We start from the raw sequence: 17,249 nt of genomic DNA on the forward strand, positions 1-17,249 counted from the left end.
GGTGGTAGGCCGTAGTACGGTGGAGCTTGACCCCCAGGTTGCGGGCGACCGCGCCCCACAGCTCGGAGGTGAACTGTGGTCCGCGGTCTGACGAGATGTCCGCCGGTGCGCCGAAGCGGGCGACCCAGGTGCCGATGAAAGCCTGCGCCACGTCGGCGGTGGTGGTGGAGACAAGGGGAACGGCCTCCGGCCACCTGGTGGTCCTGTCCACCATGGTGAGCAGGTGTGTGAACCCCCGTGATGGGGGGAGGGGGCCCACCAGATCCACGTTGACGTGGTCGAAACGTCGTTCGGGCACGGTGAAAGGTGCCAGCGGGGCCTGGGTGTGTCGGTGGACCTTGGCCCGTTGGCAGGCCGTGCAGGTGCTGGTCCAATCGCGGACGTCCCGACGAAGGCCGTGCCAGACGAATCGCGCCGACACCAGCTTCTGGGAAGCTTTCCGGCCCGGGTGGGAAAGGCCGTGGAGGGAGGCGAAGATGCGGCGTTGCCAGGTGACGGGCACGATGGGGCGAGGCTGGCCTTGGGAGACATCGCAGAGCAGGACAGTGTCCGCGAAGGGGATGTCGGCCAGGCGGAGGCCCGTGTCCGCCGCCCGGAGGGCTTGCACCGTGGTGTCGGTGGTTTGGTCCGCCGCCATAAGCGCAAAGTCCACGCCCAGGTGGACCACGTTCGCTCTGGCCCGGGAAAGACAGTCGGCCACGGCGTTGTTTTTGCCGGCGACGTGCCGGATGTCCGTGGTAAACTCCGACACGGCGGAGAGGTGGCGCTGTTGCTGGGCCGACCACGGCTCCGTGACCTTGGCCATGGCGTAAACCAACGGCTTGTGGTCGACGAACGCCGTGAAAGGTCGGCCCTCCAGGAGGTGGCGGAAATGGCAGATGGCCAGGTGTAGACCGAGGAGCTCCCGGTCAAACGTGCTGTATTTGAGCTCGTTCGGCCGGAGCTGCCGGCTGAAAAAAGCGAGTGGCTGCCAAACCCCATTCACCCATTGCTCATGTACGGCACCCACCGCGTAGTCGGAGGCATCCGTGGTGAGGGCGATGGGAGCGTTGAGCACCGGGTGAGCGAGCAGTGTTGCGTCGGCGAGGGCCCGCTTTGAGCTTTGGAAGGCCGCATCCATTGCTGCGGACCAGGCGATGTCGTGCTTGGCCGGCTTGCCCCGGAGGGCATCGTAGAGGGGCCGCATGAGTTGAGCAGCGCGGGGCACGAAGCGGTGATAAAAATTCACCATTCCCAGGAATTCCTGCAGGGCCTTTATGGTGCGGGGACGCGGGAACGTGGTGATGGCCTCGACCTTGGTTGGCAGCGGCACGGCCCCGTTCTTGGTGATGTGGTGGCCCAAAAAATCAACGGCCGTCGTGCCGAAGTGGCATTTGGCCGGGTTGACGATGAGGCCGTGCTCGCTGAGGCGCCCGAACAGTGTTCGGAGGTGGAGGAGGTGCTCGGCCCGGGACGTGCTGGCGACGAGGATGTCGTCCAGGTAAACGAAAAGGAACGGCAGGTCACGCAGCACGCCGTCGATCAAGCGCTGGAATGCCTGAGCCGCGTTTTTGAGACCAAACGGCATCCGCAAGAATTCGAATAAGCCGAACGGCGTGATGACTGCCATTTTAGGGACGTCGGCCGCCCTGACAGGTACCTGGTGATATCCCCGTATGAGATCAATTTTCGAAAAAATGACCCGTCCCGCCAGACGGGCGGAGAAGTCTTGGATATGCGGGATCGGGTACCTGTCGGGGGTGGTAGCGTCATTGAGACGGCGGTAGTCGCCACACGGGTGCCATCCACCCCCCGGCTTTGGCACGATGTGCAGTGGCGAGGCCCACGTGCTATCGGAGCGCCGCACGATGCCGAGGTGCTCCAACGCGTCGAATTCGGCCTTCGCCACGGCGAGCTTGGCTGGGTCGAGGCGGCGGGCCCTGGCGTAGACCGGCGGGCCCGTGGTTGGTATGTGGTGCTCGATCCCATGCCATACTGCGACGGCCGAAAACGTCGGCCGCGTGAGGGCCAGGAACTCCGTGAGCAGGCGAGCAAACTCGTTCGCCGCCGGGACGGCGCATGCTAGCTCGGTCGGCGCGGAGCTGCTCAATGTGCATACCAGGGAGCTGAAGGTTTCGGCGTTGATTAAACGACGCCGTTGGACGTCCACCAGCAGTCCGTGTGCGCAGAGGAAGTCGGCGCCGAGCAGAGCCATGGGCACGTTTGCGGTTACAAACGTCCAAGCAAAGCGTTGGCCGCCGAAGCAGTGGCTGACGTTGCGCGGGCCGAAGGTGCGGATGGTCGATCCGTTGGCCGCAACCAAGGAGGGGCCGCAAACCGCGGATTGCCTGTCCTGGTCAGAGGCGGGTATGACGCTCAGTTGGGCGCTGGTGTCGCACAGGAAGCGCCGTCCGGACGCTTTATCCGCGATGAACAGTAAGTTGCCCGTGTGGCCGGCGCTCATGGCTGGTAATGAACGCCGGCCCGGCCGTTTCCCGGCCTGCCGAAGGTGCACGGGGGTCGGCATGTCCGGGCCTTCTGTCCGAACCTGGCATGATAGTAACACCACGCTTGGTCAGGTGGAGGTGGAGGTGGAGGTGGAGGCATCATGGAGGAGGTCGTCGTGCTGGAGGTGGTCGGCTCGGTGTAGCGGCCGCCAATTGTGTCGGCAGTTCGGTCGTCGACCGTGCCGGGTGCTCGGGCGCCATGGGTGTTGCGTCGGATGGCGGTGGGTCCCATGTCGCTGCTGTGATGCGCTGTCCTGTGGCGGAGATCTTGTCGGCTTCTCTGGCAAGGGCCCGGGGATCTGTGATCGTTGTGCTTGCCAGGGCGAGGCGTACCGGGTTAGGCAGCTGACGGAGGAACAGCTCCCGGAACAGGAATGCCGGAGAGTGCTCGCCGAGCAGTGAAAGCATGTAGTCCATTCGCTCGGAAGGGCGCGTGTCGCCGAGCTCGGGCAGGTCGAGCAGGCGCCGTGCGCGTTCCGCCGATGGGAGGGCGAAAGCGTTGAGGAGAAGCTTCTTAATCGCGCCGTATTTGTCAGCAGCTGGCGGGCTCTCGAGGAGGCTCAGGGCGCGGGCCGCGGTGGCCGAACCGAGCGCTGCTACCACATGGTGGAAGCGGGTGTCGTCGGCCGTGATGCCTCGCAGGGCGAACAGGGAATCCGCCTGTGCGAACCAAACCGCCGCGTGAGCCTCCCAGAAGGTAGGCAGTTTAAGGGTGACTGCCGTGTCCATGTCGGTAGGTCACCAATGAAGGAGCTGGGGCTCCCACGTCGATCGGAAGAATGGACTCGACAAAAAGCTGGAATTCATCCGAGTTGCTTTAATCAAACCAAACACTCAGGCACTCTGAAAAGCCCGTTTATCGGGCAGCAATATATATACATATTATCCCGGAGCGTTTGCCCAGGAAAGGCGAGAGGGGGCGTGGCCCGGGCGTCCCGACCGAGGCCTGGCAAGTTGAGCGCGGGCCTGCCCGGGCGTCCTGGACGAGCCCGGCATGGTGATCGCTCCGCGTCCTTGATAGGTGCAAGGCGATTGTGAAAACCCAGCGGTAGCCGCTACAATATATTATATATTATATATATATATGTTATATATATTATATATATATTATTAATATATATTATATATATATTACAATATATAATGTATATTCTATCTGAAAGCATGTACAACAAGTCGTGCAACATGATAAATTGTCATATTTATGCATCGGCCACGACATATTTATCATGAATATCAGCTTAATCGGGATTTTAATGCCTTTTAGCGACAAATGAGTGGTGCCATTGGCTTCCTTATGTGTGAAAACATATAAAACGATATGTTATTCATGTCTATGTGATATATATTCAGAAAGATATGACGTAAAATAGATTTTCACGATTCAGATGGCGGCCATCTTGGATTGTCCCATTTTATGGGTGTAAAAGGAAAACATGTGCTTGGCCCTATATCTGAAATCATTTAGTATGTCATGATCATCAACTGTGCCAATTTTGGTGCTTTTACCACAAAAGCCACAATCATATCACATAACTGCCTTACTAACCAGCGTTAGGGTTAGCTCTTCATACCTCCCTTTGGAAAGGTCTTCGAGACCCTCTGTCTCTTCACACGTCGCTTTGGCACATCGCCATAATGATGCTGCACTCTCGGTCTACAATGGCCAATATCTTAAGGTTTATGGAATCTGCAGCCTCAAAAAGGGTCTCTGTTCCAAAGACCCGCAGGTGTTGCGTGTGGAACCATTTGTTTGGTGCTAAATACGTAAACTCACATATAAAAGTAAAGCAACAAACGACAGCACATTCGAATCATTCAATCAACCTTATATAATGCACAACCTGTCATGTAATATGTATAAGGCATTTATACCTGGAGGCAAAGCGGAAATTAAAATACTTCTTACATTTTATTATCCCACGTCACATTTTATTCAATCAAAACTTACTCCTTACCTGGTTTCGAAGTTAATAAATCTAGGTGGCCCTTAAGTAAAGTAAAATTGGATGTTGATCATTTAAGGTAAGGTGATATGCAAGTTAATTTTTATGTAAGTAAATGTATAAAATGTGGAGTCCTGTACATCATAATGTGGAGTTAACTTCGAAAAGGAAGAGATTGTTTTCAAGAGCATCGGAGAGGGTTGTGCAACGATAGATGTCTGGGCCCTCAGTAACCAATAAGAGGGGAGTGGAGAGAGTTTGCTTGATCACAGTTAGAATTTGTGAATGGAGGAGGTTAAAAATGCAGGTATGACATTCATTTTGTAGCTAATATGGATTTGGGAATTCAGTATTCATTGCCCCACACACGCGAAGTGAAAAGCAGGGTGAAGTAATTGCTTCACTTCTGTCTGTCTCTCTCTCTACAAACAAGTTTATAATCGATGAACAACTTCATTTGAATTGAATGTTAAATTTTGAACGCAAATTCGAACATGAATCGGAAAATGATCCCGAAGTTTAACAGTACTTTGGCTCTGAATTCATCCCAATCGTGTATGCGGGGAGAGGAGTGAGATAAGTTTTTAACTCGGTCTGCTTGTCTCACAGTCAAAAATAATTTAAATTAAGTACAAACTGGAAACTTACTGTTTTTAAGGATGTTATAAAGGACACAAGCACCATGCACGAATAACTAATGTAACGTGTTAAATACGGTGGTGTAAAAGACGCTGCATCAACGGCGGTAAACTTCTGAATTTTTTTTCTCCAACCTTTACAATCTTTATTTTATTTAAATAGAATTATATACTTGAACACTGCTGAACACAAATCACCTTATTTCACTTTCAAAACCCTTCCATTTAGCAGTACCTGGATAAAATATTACGTTACTTTACATTGTCATAACTAAACAAATTTGCCGCTCGTAGTCCCTTCTCCTTCGTGATAGGTCCTTGTTTTTCAAGACAACGTGGGGTAATGTAATCTATTGACTCTCTTCTTTTGAGCTATTTAGTCTCAGTGATCCCTGATGGAGTTAGATTTTACTTTAGGTGGCATTGGACAGATTTTGGTGGCATTCGAAGGTTAAGCTACACCTCAATAAGGGAAGAGCAAAGTCCCACCCCCAAAGGTTGCATGAGCTTATGACTCAATTGATGGAGCAATTTCGTTGCTGAAGTCGTGCTCGGGTTGCACCCTGCTGAAGTTGCACCCTGCTTCTCCCATCCAATCTAGGTGAGGGCACCACACTCAGCTCGACCACCCCTGAACCAACCTTTTTATTTATTTTATCCAGGCTGACCAGGTGTCTCGTATTTCAAGAGATTGCGTCGCTTTTTACCCAAATATCTAGCATCCCATTTCATACATTCCTAGGATGCCATTTGTCCTGTTTTTTTCAGTACTACCAACAATATTTACCCTGCGCTCGCAAAGCAAAAAGTAGGGTTAAGGGATCGGCTGAGTGCGTACGTGTGCCGTACGTGTCTGCATTTTTAAAATTCATTTTCTCAGCAACTGTTGGTCCGATTGACACGACATTTTAGCATAGGAGTGCATCCGCCTGTAGAAGCTCTTTTTTATGCAAAAGTATGACATCATAGGTCACATGGTACGGACGCCATCTTGGGAAAAACCTTGCACCTCTATATCTCCGAAACCACACAATGATATCCCTTGCCTCTTGCGTTTCTCTGCCTGAAGAAAAGACAACGTACGCAAATTTCATCTCCTGTGCCATGATGCCTCAGGTTACCGATCCCACTGCGAGTCTGCTACATATAGTGGGGGCCCAGAGCCAAAATATTCACAATAATTATGCATTTTTTGATAAAAGCAACAAATTTGGCACAACGATAGACCAATATCATATGAACAAATCTGGATATTGGGGCATCACAGATTTGGCCTCTGACAGCCATGGAAACCATCTTACGAAATGGCCACCTGTGGTTGCAATGACTTCACAGATCAGCTGAGGGTGGACCAAGCCCGGTGACGAGCTGCACTGGACCACCCTACCAGATGCAGCCCAGACCTGATACGAGATAAATGTGTCCTGCAAATGCAATGAGGGTCGTGTGAAGTGCTGTAAGTGCAGAAAGGCTGCACTTGAATGCACAGCTCTGTCTGTGTGTGAGGGCGAGTGTTTGCAGTATTGACAACGTGGCCTCTAGTGACACATGAATAGAACCATGACTGTGATTATCGTGAGATCTGAGGATCTGAACAGAATTAACTACGATATCTGATGAGGACTGCACTCGATATTCAATGCATAAGTGACATCGCTCAACTGATATTTTTTATACATGGTATAAGCTCCTGGAAGAGCTAGGCCACAGAACAGATCAGGGCATAACATAACAAAGGGAACAGTAGCAGATAGGGGAAACACCAACAGCAAGGTGGAGGGAGAAAGTAGACAGAGATGGACAAACAAGGTATGCAGTTAATGATCAGCTGTTGGAGGTGAACGCAAGGGGTGGGGGTGTTTTAGCGGGTGTAGAAAAGATCATGGGATTTGATAGGGGGTGGTGGTGAGCTGCGATGGTGGTGAACAGCTGTTTGGGAGACATGGAGGGAAGAATTGGATATTAGAGAGTGTGGAGGCGGTTCCACAGGTGGGGGAATGGAAAACTAAATGAGTGGAGGTGAGGAGTGCTTCTGGATTTAGGCAGTTTCACGAGGACGGGGTTGCTGGTGGACTGCGTGAGTCCATCAGATACTTGGGGCACACATCATGGAGATGGCAGAGGGTGCAAGACCAAATATGAGGCAGAAGACGACCGAGACCAGTAACCTGTCGGCAATGGCGAAGTGATAGGCCCATGGACCTAGGTTCATCACGAGAGATTCCAATGATCTTAAAAACCTTAGTTTCCACAGCGTCAAGCTAAGCAAGATGTTAGGCAGGGGAGCCAGCTCAGAGGGGAGAGCAGTACTCCACCAAGCTGCAGATGAAATCCTTGTTGGGGCATAGGAGCTGAGGTGTGCCAAGCAAAGACTTGGCACAATGCAGGCTGCACAGTCAGCGTCTGGCTTTGCCGGCCAACTTTGAAATGTGGCTTACCCACGAGAGATCATGGCTGAGAGTGAGACACAAGAGTTTGAGTGACTGAACCTCTTTGAGATGGTTGTTGAGAAAGAAGACGGGGGGGGGGGGGGGGGGGGGGGTTGCGGAACGGTCATTTCGGAGAGAGACAGAGACAGAGACAGAGAGAGAGAGAGAGAGAGTGTAGTATTTATCAGGATTGAAAAATATGATCCACGCGTTTGACCAGTTTGTGATTTTGTCAAAGTCTGATGAGAGGTATGACGCTGCTGGCTGTCTGTAAGAAGGATGAGGGATGTCATGGCAGAGTCTGGAGTCATCATAACGAGATAAAGATAATTTTCCAGAGAGTCAGTGAGATCAGCTGGTCGAAGGTCTTGGCGGGTAAACCCATCATGAAATGTTGATTTTCAGGATGGCTGAAATACCAATGTTTTGGGGTGACCAGCACAGTGGTTAAACAAAATGAATATTCCACAGCAAAAAGCGATCGAAAATGGCGGAAGAAAAAAAAAAACCCCGGGAAGTAAAAAAAAGTTTGTCGAGTTGTCGTGTACCACTCTGATGATAGTCTCAAGGGAAACCAAAGAACAGTGAAGTAGAGTGTTTACCCGCTCCACGTTATCATGCCTTCAGCTCCAATGCCCTCGAGAGGAGGGAGTCCGCATAAAAACCCTCGCCTTCCTCTTCCTGGGTCTCCATCCTCTTGTACTGAGAGAGTTGATTGGTTGTTACTGGTTTGAAACCACATCCCACTAACATAACATTTACTAGCAGAGTGGTGAGTGGTTCGTGTGCAGCCACCCGGCTGCTGGTTGCATCATTTTTCTGTGGGCGCGTCTGCCGCTGATGCAATGCCTCTCTCTAACCAGTTATCTGGTGCTCATTTTGCCAACCTCGGAAGGATGACAGGCTGAGTCAACCCCACCTGGCGTTAATTGGTGAATTGATTCTGCTTGCACAATCTGTTCATGTGGAATGATGCATGTAAAACTAGAAAGTCACTACACCATCTATTTCTGAACTAAGAAGTTCCTCATCATTACCAAAAGCCTGGTTTTGGCTTATTGGTTAAGGTGGCTGGCTCAATATCTCAAGGTCTTGAGTACTGTTACGTCTTGGAGTTGAAGACTTGAACCCATGTCCATGCATTGAATAACAACACCACGTGGGTTGATTCAGCCTGTCATCTTTCCAAATAGGGCAAAATGGAGAAGACTGTCATGGTGCCCACAAGGCTAACCCCTGCTCGGGCAGGGAAAATGGCCTTAATATGCCTGTTGTTTGTTGTATTCTTCCGAGGTTGGCAAAATGAGTACAAGCTTATTGGGAAGAATGAGCCATTCAAGTATCCTGTTGTAGCGGTTACCGGACACAATTCTCTTGTACCGGCCGGTGACGTAATCAGCGGGCGGTCACTCGGGTTGCATACCACGCCCCGTTGAGAGGCGTGGCTTACTGTTTGAATTTGAAAGATATATTGCCGCTCGGCGTAGCCTTTTTCAGTGCATTCGTGCCGAGCTCGGAATAAACAGCTCAGTGAAAATCAGCTCATTGTCACGTCCATATTGTTGGAGTTCGACGTGAGAGCACAGCCCCACATTGGTGACCCCTTTTACGAACACGGCAATGGAGTCGACCGTTGCTTCGAAGCTCCCTGGCTTCTGGGAATCGCACGCGGCCGTCTGGTTTGCCCAAGCGGAGTCCCAGTTTGCTCTGCGGCACATCACGGCGGACGAGACTCGCTTCCACCACGTGGTCTCCGCGCTAAACGCCGCCACCGCCTCCTGGGTCTTGAGCCTTCTACGGAGCCCGCCGGCCGACGACAAGTACGGCGCACTCCAACGACTACTCCTCGGTACGTTTGACCTCACTGAGGCCAAACGCGGGCGACAGCTGCTCGATCTGCCTGAGCTCGGGGAGGCTCGACCATCTGAGCGCATGGACCACATGCTCTCCCGGCTCGGCGAACACCGCCCAGATTTCCTCTTTCGCGAGCTGTTTCTCCGACAGCTACCCGGGCAGGTATGCTTAGCTTTGGCTAACTCGGCAATCGAGGACCCTCGCGCCCTGGCTAAGGAAGCCGACAAATTTTTCTCGGCTGGGCGGTACTTCGGAGCGGCCGCCTGGAAACTGGCCCGGCCGAGGCAACGCCCCCGCCACGACTGGCGCTGCCACCGGCCGATTCAGCGCCCCTTGTGGCCGCGGCCGCCATGACACCCCGTCAGCCGCACTCGCAATGACCGGCACCGCAGCCACCACCGGGGCGGACCATGTGTTACTACCACGCCAGGTTCGGGCAGAAGGCCAGAACGTGTCGCCCTCCGTGCACTTTCGGCGGGTCGGAAAACGACCAGGCCGGTGCTCGCTTCCTGCCATGAGCGTCGGCCATTCCGGCAACCTTTTGTTCATCACGGACACCGCATCCAGGCGGCGTTTCCTGTGCGATATGGGAGCGCAGGTGAGCGTTATACCTGCCTCGGGGCAGGACAAGCAGGCCGCGCTTTGCGACCCCGCCATGGTCGCCGCAAACGGCTCCTCTATCCGCACCTTCGGTTCACGCAGCGTCGCACTCTGCTTCGGGGGCCAGCGTTTCGAGTGGGATTTCGTCACGGCGAACGTGCCCATGGCTTTGTTGGGTGCGGATTTTCTTTGCGCCCAAAGACTTTTGGTTGACGTAAAACGTCGTCGGCTCATCAACGCGGAGACCTTTCAGCTCTCTCGCTTGTTCGTTGAGCAGCTCCGCACCGACCAGGCTAGCCTGCGTGCTCCCGGCCGCAGACAATTTCACCTGCCTCCTCGCTGAGTTCCCCGCCCTCACGCTGCCGACGTTTTTGGCCATCGCCGTCAAACACGGTGTCGAACACCACATTCCGACCACTGGTCCATCGGTCTACGCCAGGGCTCCTCGCCTCGACCCTGCCAAACGCGCCGTGGCCAAGGTGGAATTTGATGCGCTGGAGCAGTTGGGCATAGTGCGGCGCTCGAACAGCGTGTGGGCCTCGCCCCTGCACATCGTACCCAAACCGGATGGCGGATGGCGACCTTGCAGCGATTATCGCCGCCTCAACGACGCCACCACCCCCGACCGGTACCGGATACCGCATATCCAGGACTTTTCCGCCCGTTTGGCGGGGTGGGTGATCTTCTCCAAGGTCGACCTTATTCGGGGCTACCACCAGGTACCTGTCCGACTGGCCGACGTTCCGAAGACTGCTGTAATTCCACCTTTTGGCCTCTTCGAGTTCCTCCGAATGCCGTTCGGCCTTAAGAACGTGGCCCAGGCCTTCCAGCGGCTGATGGACAGTGCGCTGCGCGATCTCACCTTTCTGTTCGTCTACCTGGATGACATTCTCATCGCCAGCACTTCCTGGGCGGATCAACTCCTTCACCTTCACACGCTTTTTGCGTGCCTCAGCCAGCACAGCCTCATCATCAACCCGGCGAAATGCCAGTTTGGTGTGGCTGCCGTCGACTTCCTGGGACACCGCCTCACGCCGCGTGGGGCCGTTCCGCTGCCGACCAAGGTGGAGGCCGTTAAAGGTTTCCCGCGCCCTCGCTCCGTCAAGGCCCTGCAAGAGTTTTTGGGTATGGTAAACTTCTACCACCGGTTCGTGCCTCGCGCCGCCCAACTCATGCGCCCCTGTACGAGGCCCTCAGGGGTAAGCCGACAAAGCACGACATCGCCTGGACCGCGGAGATGGACGGGGCATTCACTGGCGCTAAGCTGGCCCTCGCCAACGCCACCATGCTGGCGCACCCGGCGCTTGATGCACCCATCGCCCTTACCACGGACGCTTCCGACTACGCGGTGGGCACCGTACACGAGCAGTGGGTTAACGGGGCTTGGCAACCGCTGGCCTTCTTCAGTCGGCAGCTCCGCCCTAACGAGCGCAAATACAGCACGTTCGACCGCGAGCTCCTCGGCCTTTACCTGGCGGTTCGCCACTTCTGCCACCTTTTAGAGGGCCGCCCATTCACGGCGTTTGTGGACCACAAACCCCTGGTCTTCGCCATGGCCAAGGTCTCAGAGCCGTGGTCGGCTCGTCAGCAGTGCCAGCTCTCCACCGTGTCCGAATTCACGACGGACATCCGGCACGTCGCAGGCAAGGACAATGCTGTGGCCGATTGCCTCTCCCGGTCCGTCGCGGGCGCCGTCCACCTTGGCGTGGATTATGCCCGCATGGCGGCCGACCAGGTCTCCGACCCCACGGTGCAAGCCCTCCGGACAGCGGACACGGGCCTGCGGTTGTCCAACGTCCCCTTCAAGGACACAGGCACAGTTCTCCTGTGCGACGTTTCCCTAGGACAACCTCGTCCCATTGTGCCCGCTGGATGGCAACGACTCATTTTTGACGCCATCCACGGCCTTTCCCACCCGGGCCGGAAAGCGTCGCAGAAGCTCGTGGCAGCGAAATTCGCCTGGCACGGGCTCCGGAAGGACGTCCGCGACTGGGCCAACGCCTGTGTCGCCTGCCAGCGTGCGAAGGTCCACCGGCACACCCAGGCCCCGGTGGCACCATTCAACGTGCCCGCATGGCATTTCGACCACGTCAATGTGGACCTGGTGGGACCCCTTCCCTCCTCGCGGGGCTTCACCCATCTCCTCACGATGGTGGACAGGACCACCAGGTGGCCGGAGGCCATCCCGCTGACGTCAACGACGTCCGCCGACGTGGCGCAGGCCTTCATCGGCACCTGGGTCGCCTATTTCGGCGCCCCCTCGGGCATCTCCTCTGACAGAGGCCCACAGTTTACCTCTGAGCTATGGGGCGCGGTCGCGCAGGCCTTGGGGGTCAAACTTCACCGCACCACAGCCTACCACCCCCAGGCCAACGGTTTGTGCGAGCGGTTTCACCGCTCAATGAAGGCCGCTCTCAGGGCCAGCCTCCAGGACGACGGTTGGGCTGACAGGCTCCCGTGGGTGCTATTGGGCCTCCGGACGACCCCTAAAGAAGACCTCCAGGCTTCTACCGCCGAGCTGATCTACGGCCAACCACTGCGCATGCCGGGGGAGTTCATCCCCGACGCCACCGGCCCCTGGTCCGCGGCTCGCCAACGCTCGGTCCTCCAGGAGGCCGCCAGGAGATTTGCCCCGGTGCCCACGTCTCATCATGGCTGTCCTCAACCCCATGTCCCCCCAGCGCTTCGCACAGCGGAGTACGTTTTTGTGCGCCACGACGCGCACCGGTGACCACTCCGTCCGCCGTACGATGGGCCTTTTCGGGTCTTGAGGAGGGGCGACAAGTCGTTCGTCGTCGACATTGGCAGCAAACCGGACCATATCTCCGTGGACCGCCTCCAGTCGGCCCATTTGGACCTCGACCAACCTCCACGGTTGGCCCTTCCTCCACGGCGGGGCGGTCCCCCGTCGACCAAGCCTCACGCCCAACCATCCGCCGCCAAGCCGCCTCCCACCCCCACACAAATCGCCAGGGGTCGTTTCGGCCGGGTCATTAAGGCCCCCCACAAACTGACTCTCCCTGTACAAGTGAATTTTGGGGGGGCGCATGTAGCGGTTAACGGACACAATTCTCTTGTTCCGGCCGGTGACGTAATCAGCGGGCGGTCACTCGGGTTGCATACCACGCCCCGTTGAGAGGCGTGGCTTACTGTTTGAATTTGAAAGATATATTGCCGCTCGGCGTAGCCTTTTTCAGTGCATTTGTGCCGAGCTCGGTATAAACAGCTCAGTGAAAATCAGCTCGTTGTCGCGTCCATATTGTTGGAGTTTGACGTGAGAGCACAGCCCCACACTGTGTCAGAATGGCGACCTGTCCAGGATTGTGCACAGCCTAGAAAACTGTTTCAGCAGCCCTCTGCCTCTGAATATGCAGATGCAAATGGAGTGGTTGTCTCGTTTTCCTCTACTTCTTCTTTTTATTTTTCTTCTTCTTCATTCTCACCATAAAATAATGAAGCATTTTATTTACGAATTCCTTTTACTTGCCGTTTTCTTCGCTTACTTTTCTCCATGCACTATGTTCGAGCGAGGTTTGAAATGATATATTTATCTGAAAAAATATTTAGGGTGTATACAGAAGCTTAGCTGTAACTTCTCCCACTTTAAAGTTATTGGTAGCCTTTTTATACGTGCCTTTCGTTTTATCGAAAATATCTTCGGTATAAAATAGTTTATTGCAATGAGAACAATAATCAAATGCGACGTTAACAAAACAGATTACTTCCGCTTTGTTCAGACTTGCTGTTGCTGGGAGTATCAGTATGGCAGCTCTTTGCTGCAGCATGGCTCTGGCAACCTGGCACATGAGGTGTGCGCATCACGGCCTGGGAAACGTATTAACGAGGCACGTTCCATTAAGGATCATATCGACAGGTAAGGCTAATAATTACAACCACTATGAGTATGATACGTCCTGATATTAACATTGATCGTCCATTTGCTCATCAGCTCAGCTGGGCTAATGGGTAATGCGTCCATACAGACTACAGTACAGATGTCTACTGTCCGTTGCTTTTCAAACACCAGACGAAAGAGAGATTTGTTCATTGCCTCATATTAAGTAGCACTACGTAAAATATGGACAGCGATAAATAAATAATTGTTCTGCAGTTAGTTTTTGGAATAATGTTAATGTGAAAGTTTCAGCGTGAGAGTAGATAATGCATGGAATGGTCTCCCGAGAAAGGTAGTGACACTGACAGCAGTTAGAGTGCATAGGTTTGAATTGGAGTTAGACATTAGCGATAGAAGTCTCCAGGGTTATTGACAAGACATGTATGATGTAGGTAGTTTGTGTGTGTGCATGGGGATAGTATCTGGTGTTGGTGTAGCGCAGGCATGATGGTCCAAATGGCCTCCTGCTCCAAAGTTCCTTGTACAGGGATGAAGTCGCATGGACCATTGGTATCGTAAGCAATATAGTTGTCAGAGCTTCAAAATGATTTGCCTTTACATAATTACAGGTAGGTTGCAGAGTGAGAGAATGACGAGAAAGAAGGATGGGTTATTGAAGAAGAGGAAGGAACAAAGGAGGGGTTGTGGACAGAGAGAGTGGAGTGGAGTAGAGTAGAGTAGAGATCTGTAACTTTAATATGTATATACTATATCGTTTAGTTTACCGTACCTTTTTTATTATACTTTTTAATTTCGCCTTTTTATTTTACTTTGGGGTGACAAGGTGGCCCACAGGTATGCACACTCGACCCAGCTGTAAACGGCCATGCTGGTGTTTCACAGGCAGGGTGCTTCATCAATGTGTGTGTGCGTGCGTGCCATCCCTCGGATAGACTTTAAACTTGCATAACTGTTATCCCATCTGCCAGAATTAGTTGATAGACATTGAAGATCCCACAGTGTCCTTCACACTTCTTCATAAAGAGTAGGCAAGCTATCTCCAGCACCATGAACAAAATCCAAATTCCCACCAAAACCAGCAGAGGGCACTGCATCAGCGGCACAGCCGTGCCCTCAGCCAATGATGCGACCCCGCAGCTTGTGCTGTAATACAACACAACAACATGCATTTTAAAGGCCATTTTCCCTACTAGAGCGGGGGTTAGCCTTGCGGTCCCCATGACAATCTTCTCCATTTTGCCTTATTTTCTGCATCTCTCCTTGTTAACCCCCTTGCCCGCATTTCTTCTTCCACCATCTTTAGCCAAGTCTTTCTCGGTCTTCCCTGTCCTCTACTTCCTTCTACATTCATTTCCATCACTCTTCTCAACCAGTCACTTTCATCCTTCATCAACACATGACCAAACCATCTCAACCTGTTTCTCTTCACAGCATCAATCACAGGCTCTATTCCCATCATCTTTTGCAATTCATCATTTGTCTTCCTCTCTCTCAACGATACTCCGCACATCCGTCGAACCATTCGCATTTCCACCCTTTCCAACCTTCGTTGCTGCTCTACATTCATTACCCATGTCTCGCTCCCATAAATCATAACACTTCTCACACATGCAGCATACACCTTTCCCTTCAGCTTCAACGACACTCCCCTCATCATCAGCACGCCACTCAGTTCCCGAAACTTCTTCCATGCACATCTCACTCGAGCAACCGTTGCCGAGTCTGATCCACCTTCTCCATTCAGCATGTCTCCGAGGTAGCAAAATGTTTTCACACCTTCCAGCTTCACGCCGTCTCCAAGATCCAACTCAACATTTCCTCCATCTGCAGCTCCCTCTGTGCACACCTTACATTTGAATGTAGCTGCCACACTGGTTAATGACCCTCTCAGACCACTACATTTTTGATGAACCCACTCAGCGCACATTGTACATTGAATGGAGTTCACTCCGACACCCTTCCTACACACAGCACAGGGCCACTTCCCAGTTCTTTCCACCTCACCACATGCTTTACCACTTGCCATCACCTTCGTCTTTCCGATATTCACCTTCAGACCTTTTGTCTCCATACATTCCTTCCACTTGTTAATCTTTTCCTTCAGTCCATCCATACTTTCCGCAATCAACACCAGATCATCTGCATACAACAACTCCCACGGTAAACCCTCCTTTACGTTCTGAGCCAGCACCTCCATCACAGCTACAAATAGTAGTGGACTTAGTACCGACCCCTGATGCACTCCCACCTTCACCTCAAACTCACCACTGTTCCCGTCCTTCGTCCTTACAGCTGTGCGCGCTCTTTTGTACATTGCCATCACTACTCTGAGCAACCATTCCGCTACTCTTAACTTCCTCAATGCCCATGTCTACTTTGCGTGGAACCCTATCGAATGCTTTCTCCAGATCAACAAACCCAAGAAACAACTTCTTCCTCTTCTCCATGTACTTCTCCTGCAACTGCCTCAGTCCTCACAATGAAAAGCGCGTCTGTCGTTCCTCTTCCTGGCATAAATCCAAACTGCATTTTGTCGATCTTCACTTTCTTCCTTATCCTCCTCTCCAACACCCTTTCCAATACCTTCATTCCATGCTCCAATAACTTCATCGCTCGGTACGAGCCACACTCCAGAGGGTCACCTTTCCCCTTGTATAGAGGGACGAGGGTACTCAGTTCCCAATCCACTGGAATGCGGCCTTCTTTCACCACCAGATTACAGATCTCTGTCATTCTCTTCACACCCCAACTTCCTGCTGCCTTCAACATATCTCCCACAACTCCCGTCGGCCCTCCCGCTTTTCTACCCTTCATTGCTTTTATCGCTTCCTCAACTTCCTTCTCAGTTATCTTCTCTGCCGGTCCTAAAACTGGGTTACTCTCTATGTTGCCATCCCATTCATTCTCTGTATTCAACAGCATTTCCATATATCTTTTCCATCTTCCTTTAATTCCATCTGGGTCAACAACGATTTGTCCCACTTCATCCTTCAAGCAACTCACCCCCATCACATCACACCTCTCTTTCGCTATCTGCTTTGCAATTCTGAATACTGCTTTCTCACCCTCTTCCGAATCCAAGCGTTCTCCGAACATTTTCCTACATGCCTCCTGCGCCTTTGCTACTTCTTTCTTTGCAGCCTTCCTGGCTGCCTTATAACTTTCATGCTCTGCTGTTTCTGCTCCCGTACCCTTCGCCTTCTGCCACTCCTTTAACTTCTTCCTCTTCTCGTCAATCCTCTTTCCAACTTCATCATCCCACCACCATGTTTCCGAGTGCCTCGGTGGTCCTTTTGTCCATCCACATACCTCACCAACGGCTCCCAACAGACTAGCTTTCATTGACATCCAACCACTTTCACTGTAATACGAAAGAAAAATAATTTTTCTTTTATTTCCGTTTATATTTCACCTTAAATTAATTTACTTTACATTTTTAT

The 17,249-nt window shown here is 52.6% G+C and overlaps 1 protein-coding gene across 1 annotated transcript in view; it reads left to right on the plus strand.

Annotated features, from left to right (window-relative positions):
* Positions 1 to 13,679: 13,679 nt before the first annotated feature.
* The window catches only part of MRPS35 (mitochondrial ribosomal protein S35), a 65,552-nt gene continuing 61,982 nt past the window's right edge, over positions 13,680 to 17,249 (plus strand). The window contains exon 1 of the mRNA XM_068112113.2: positions 13,680 to 13,827. Within this exon, the coding sequence (XP_067968214.2) occupies positions 13,716 to 13,827 (112 nt within the window). The 5' untranslated portion in view covers positions 13,680 to 13,715. The remainder of the gene's footprint in view (positions 13,828 to 17,249) is intronic.

Source organism: Myxine glutinosa, chromosome 1 (genome assembly GCF_964187855.1).
Source record: "Myxine glutinosa chromosome 1, kmMyxGlut1.1, whole genome shotgun sequence".
NCBI classification, from domain to species: domain Eukaryota; kingdom Metazoa; phylum Chordata; class Myxini; order Myxiniformes; family Myxinidae; genus Myxine; species Myxine glutinosa.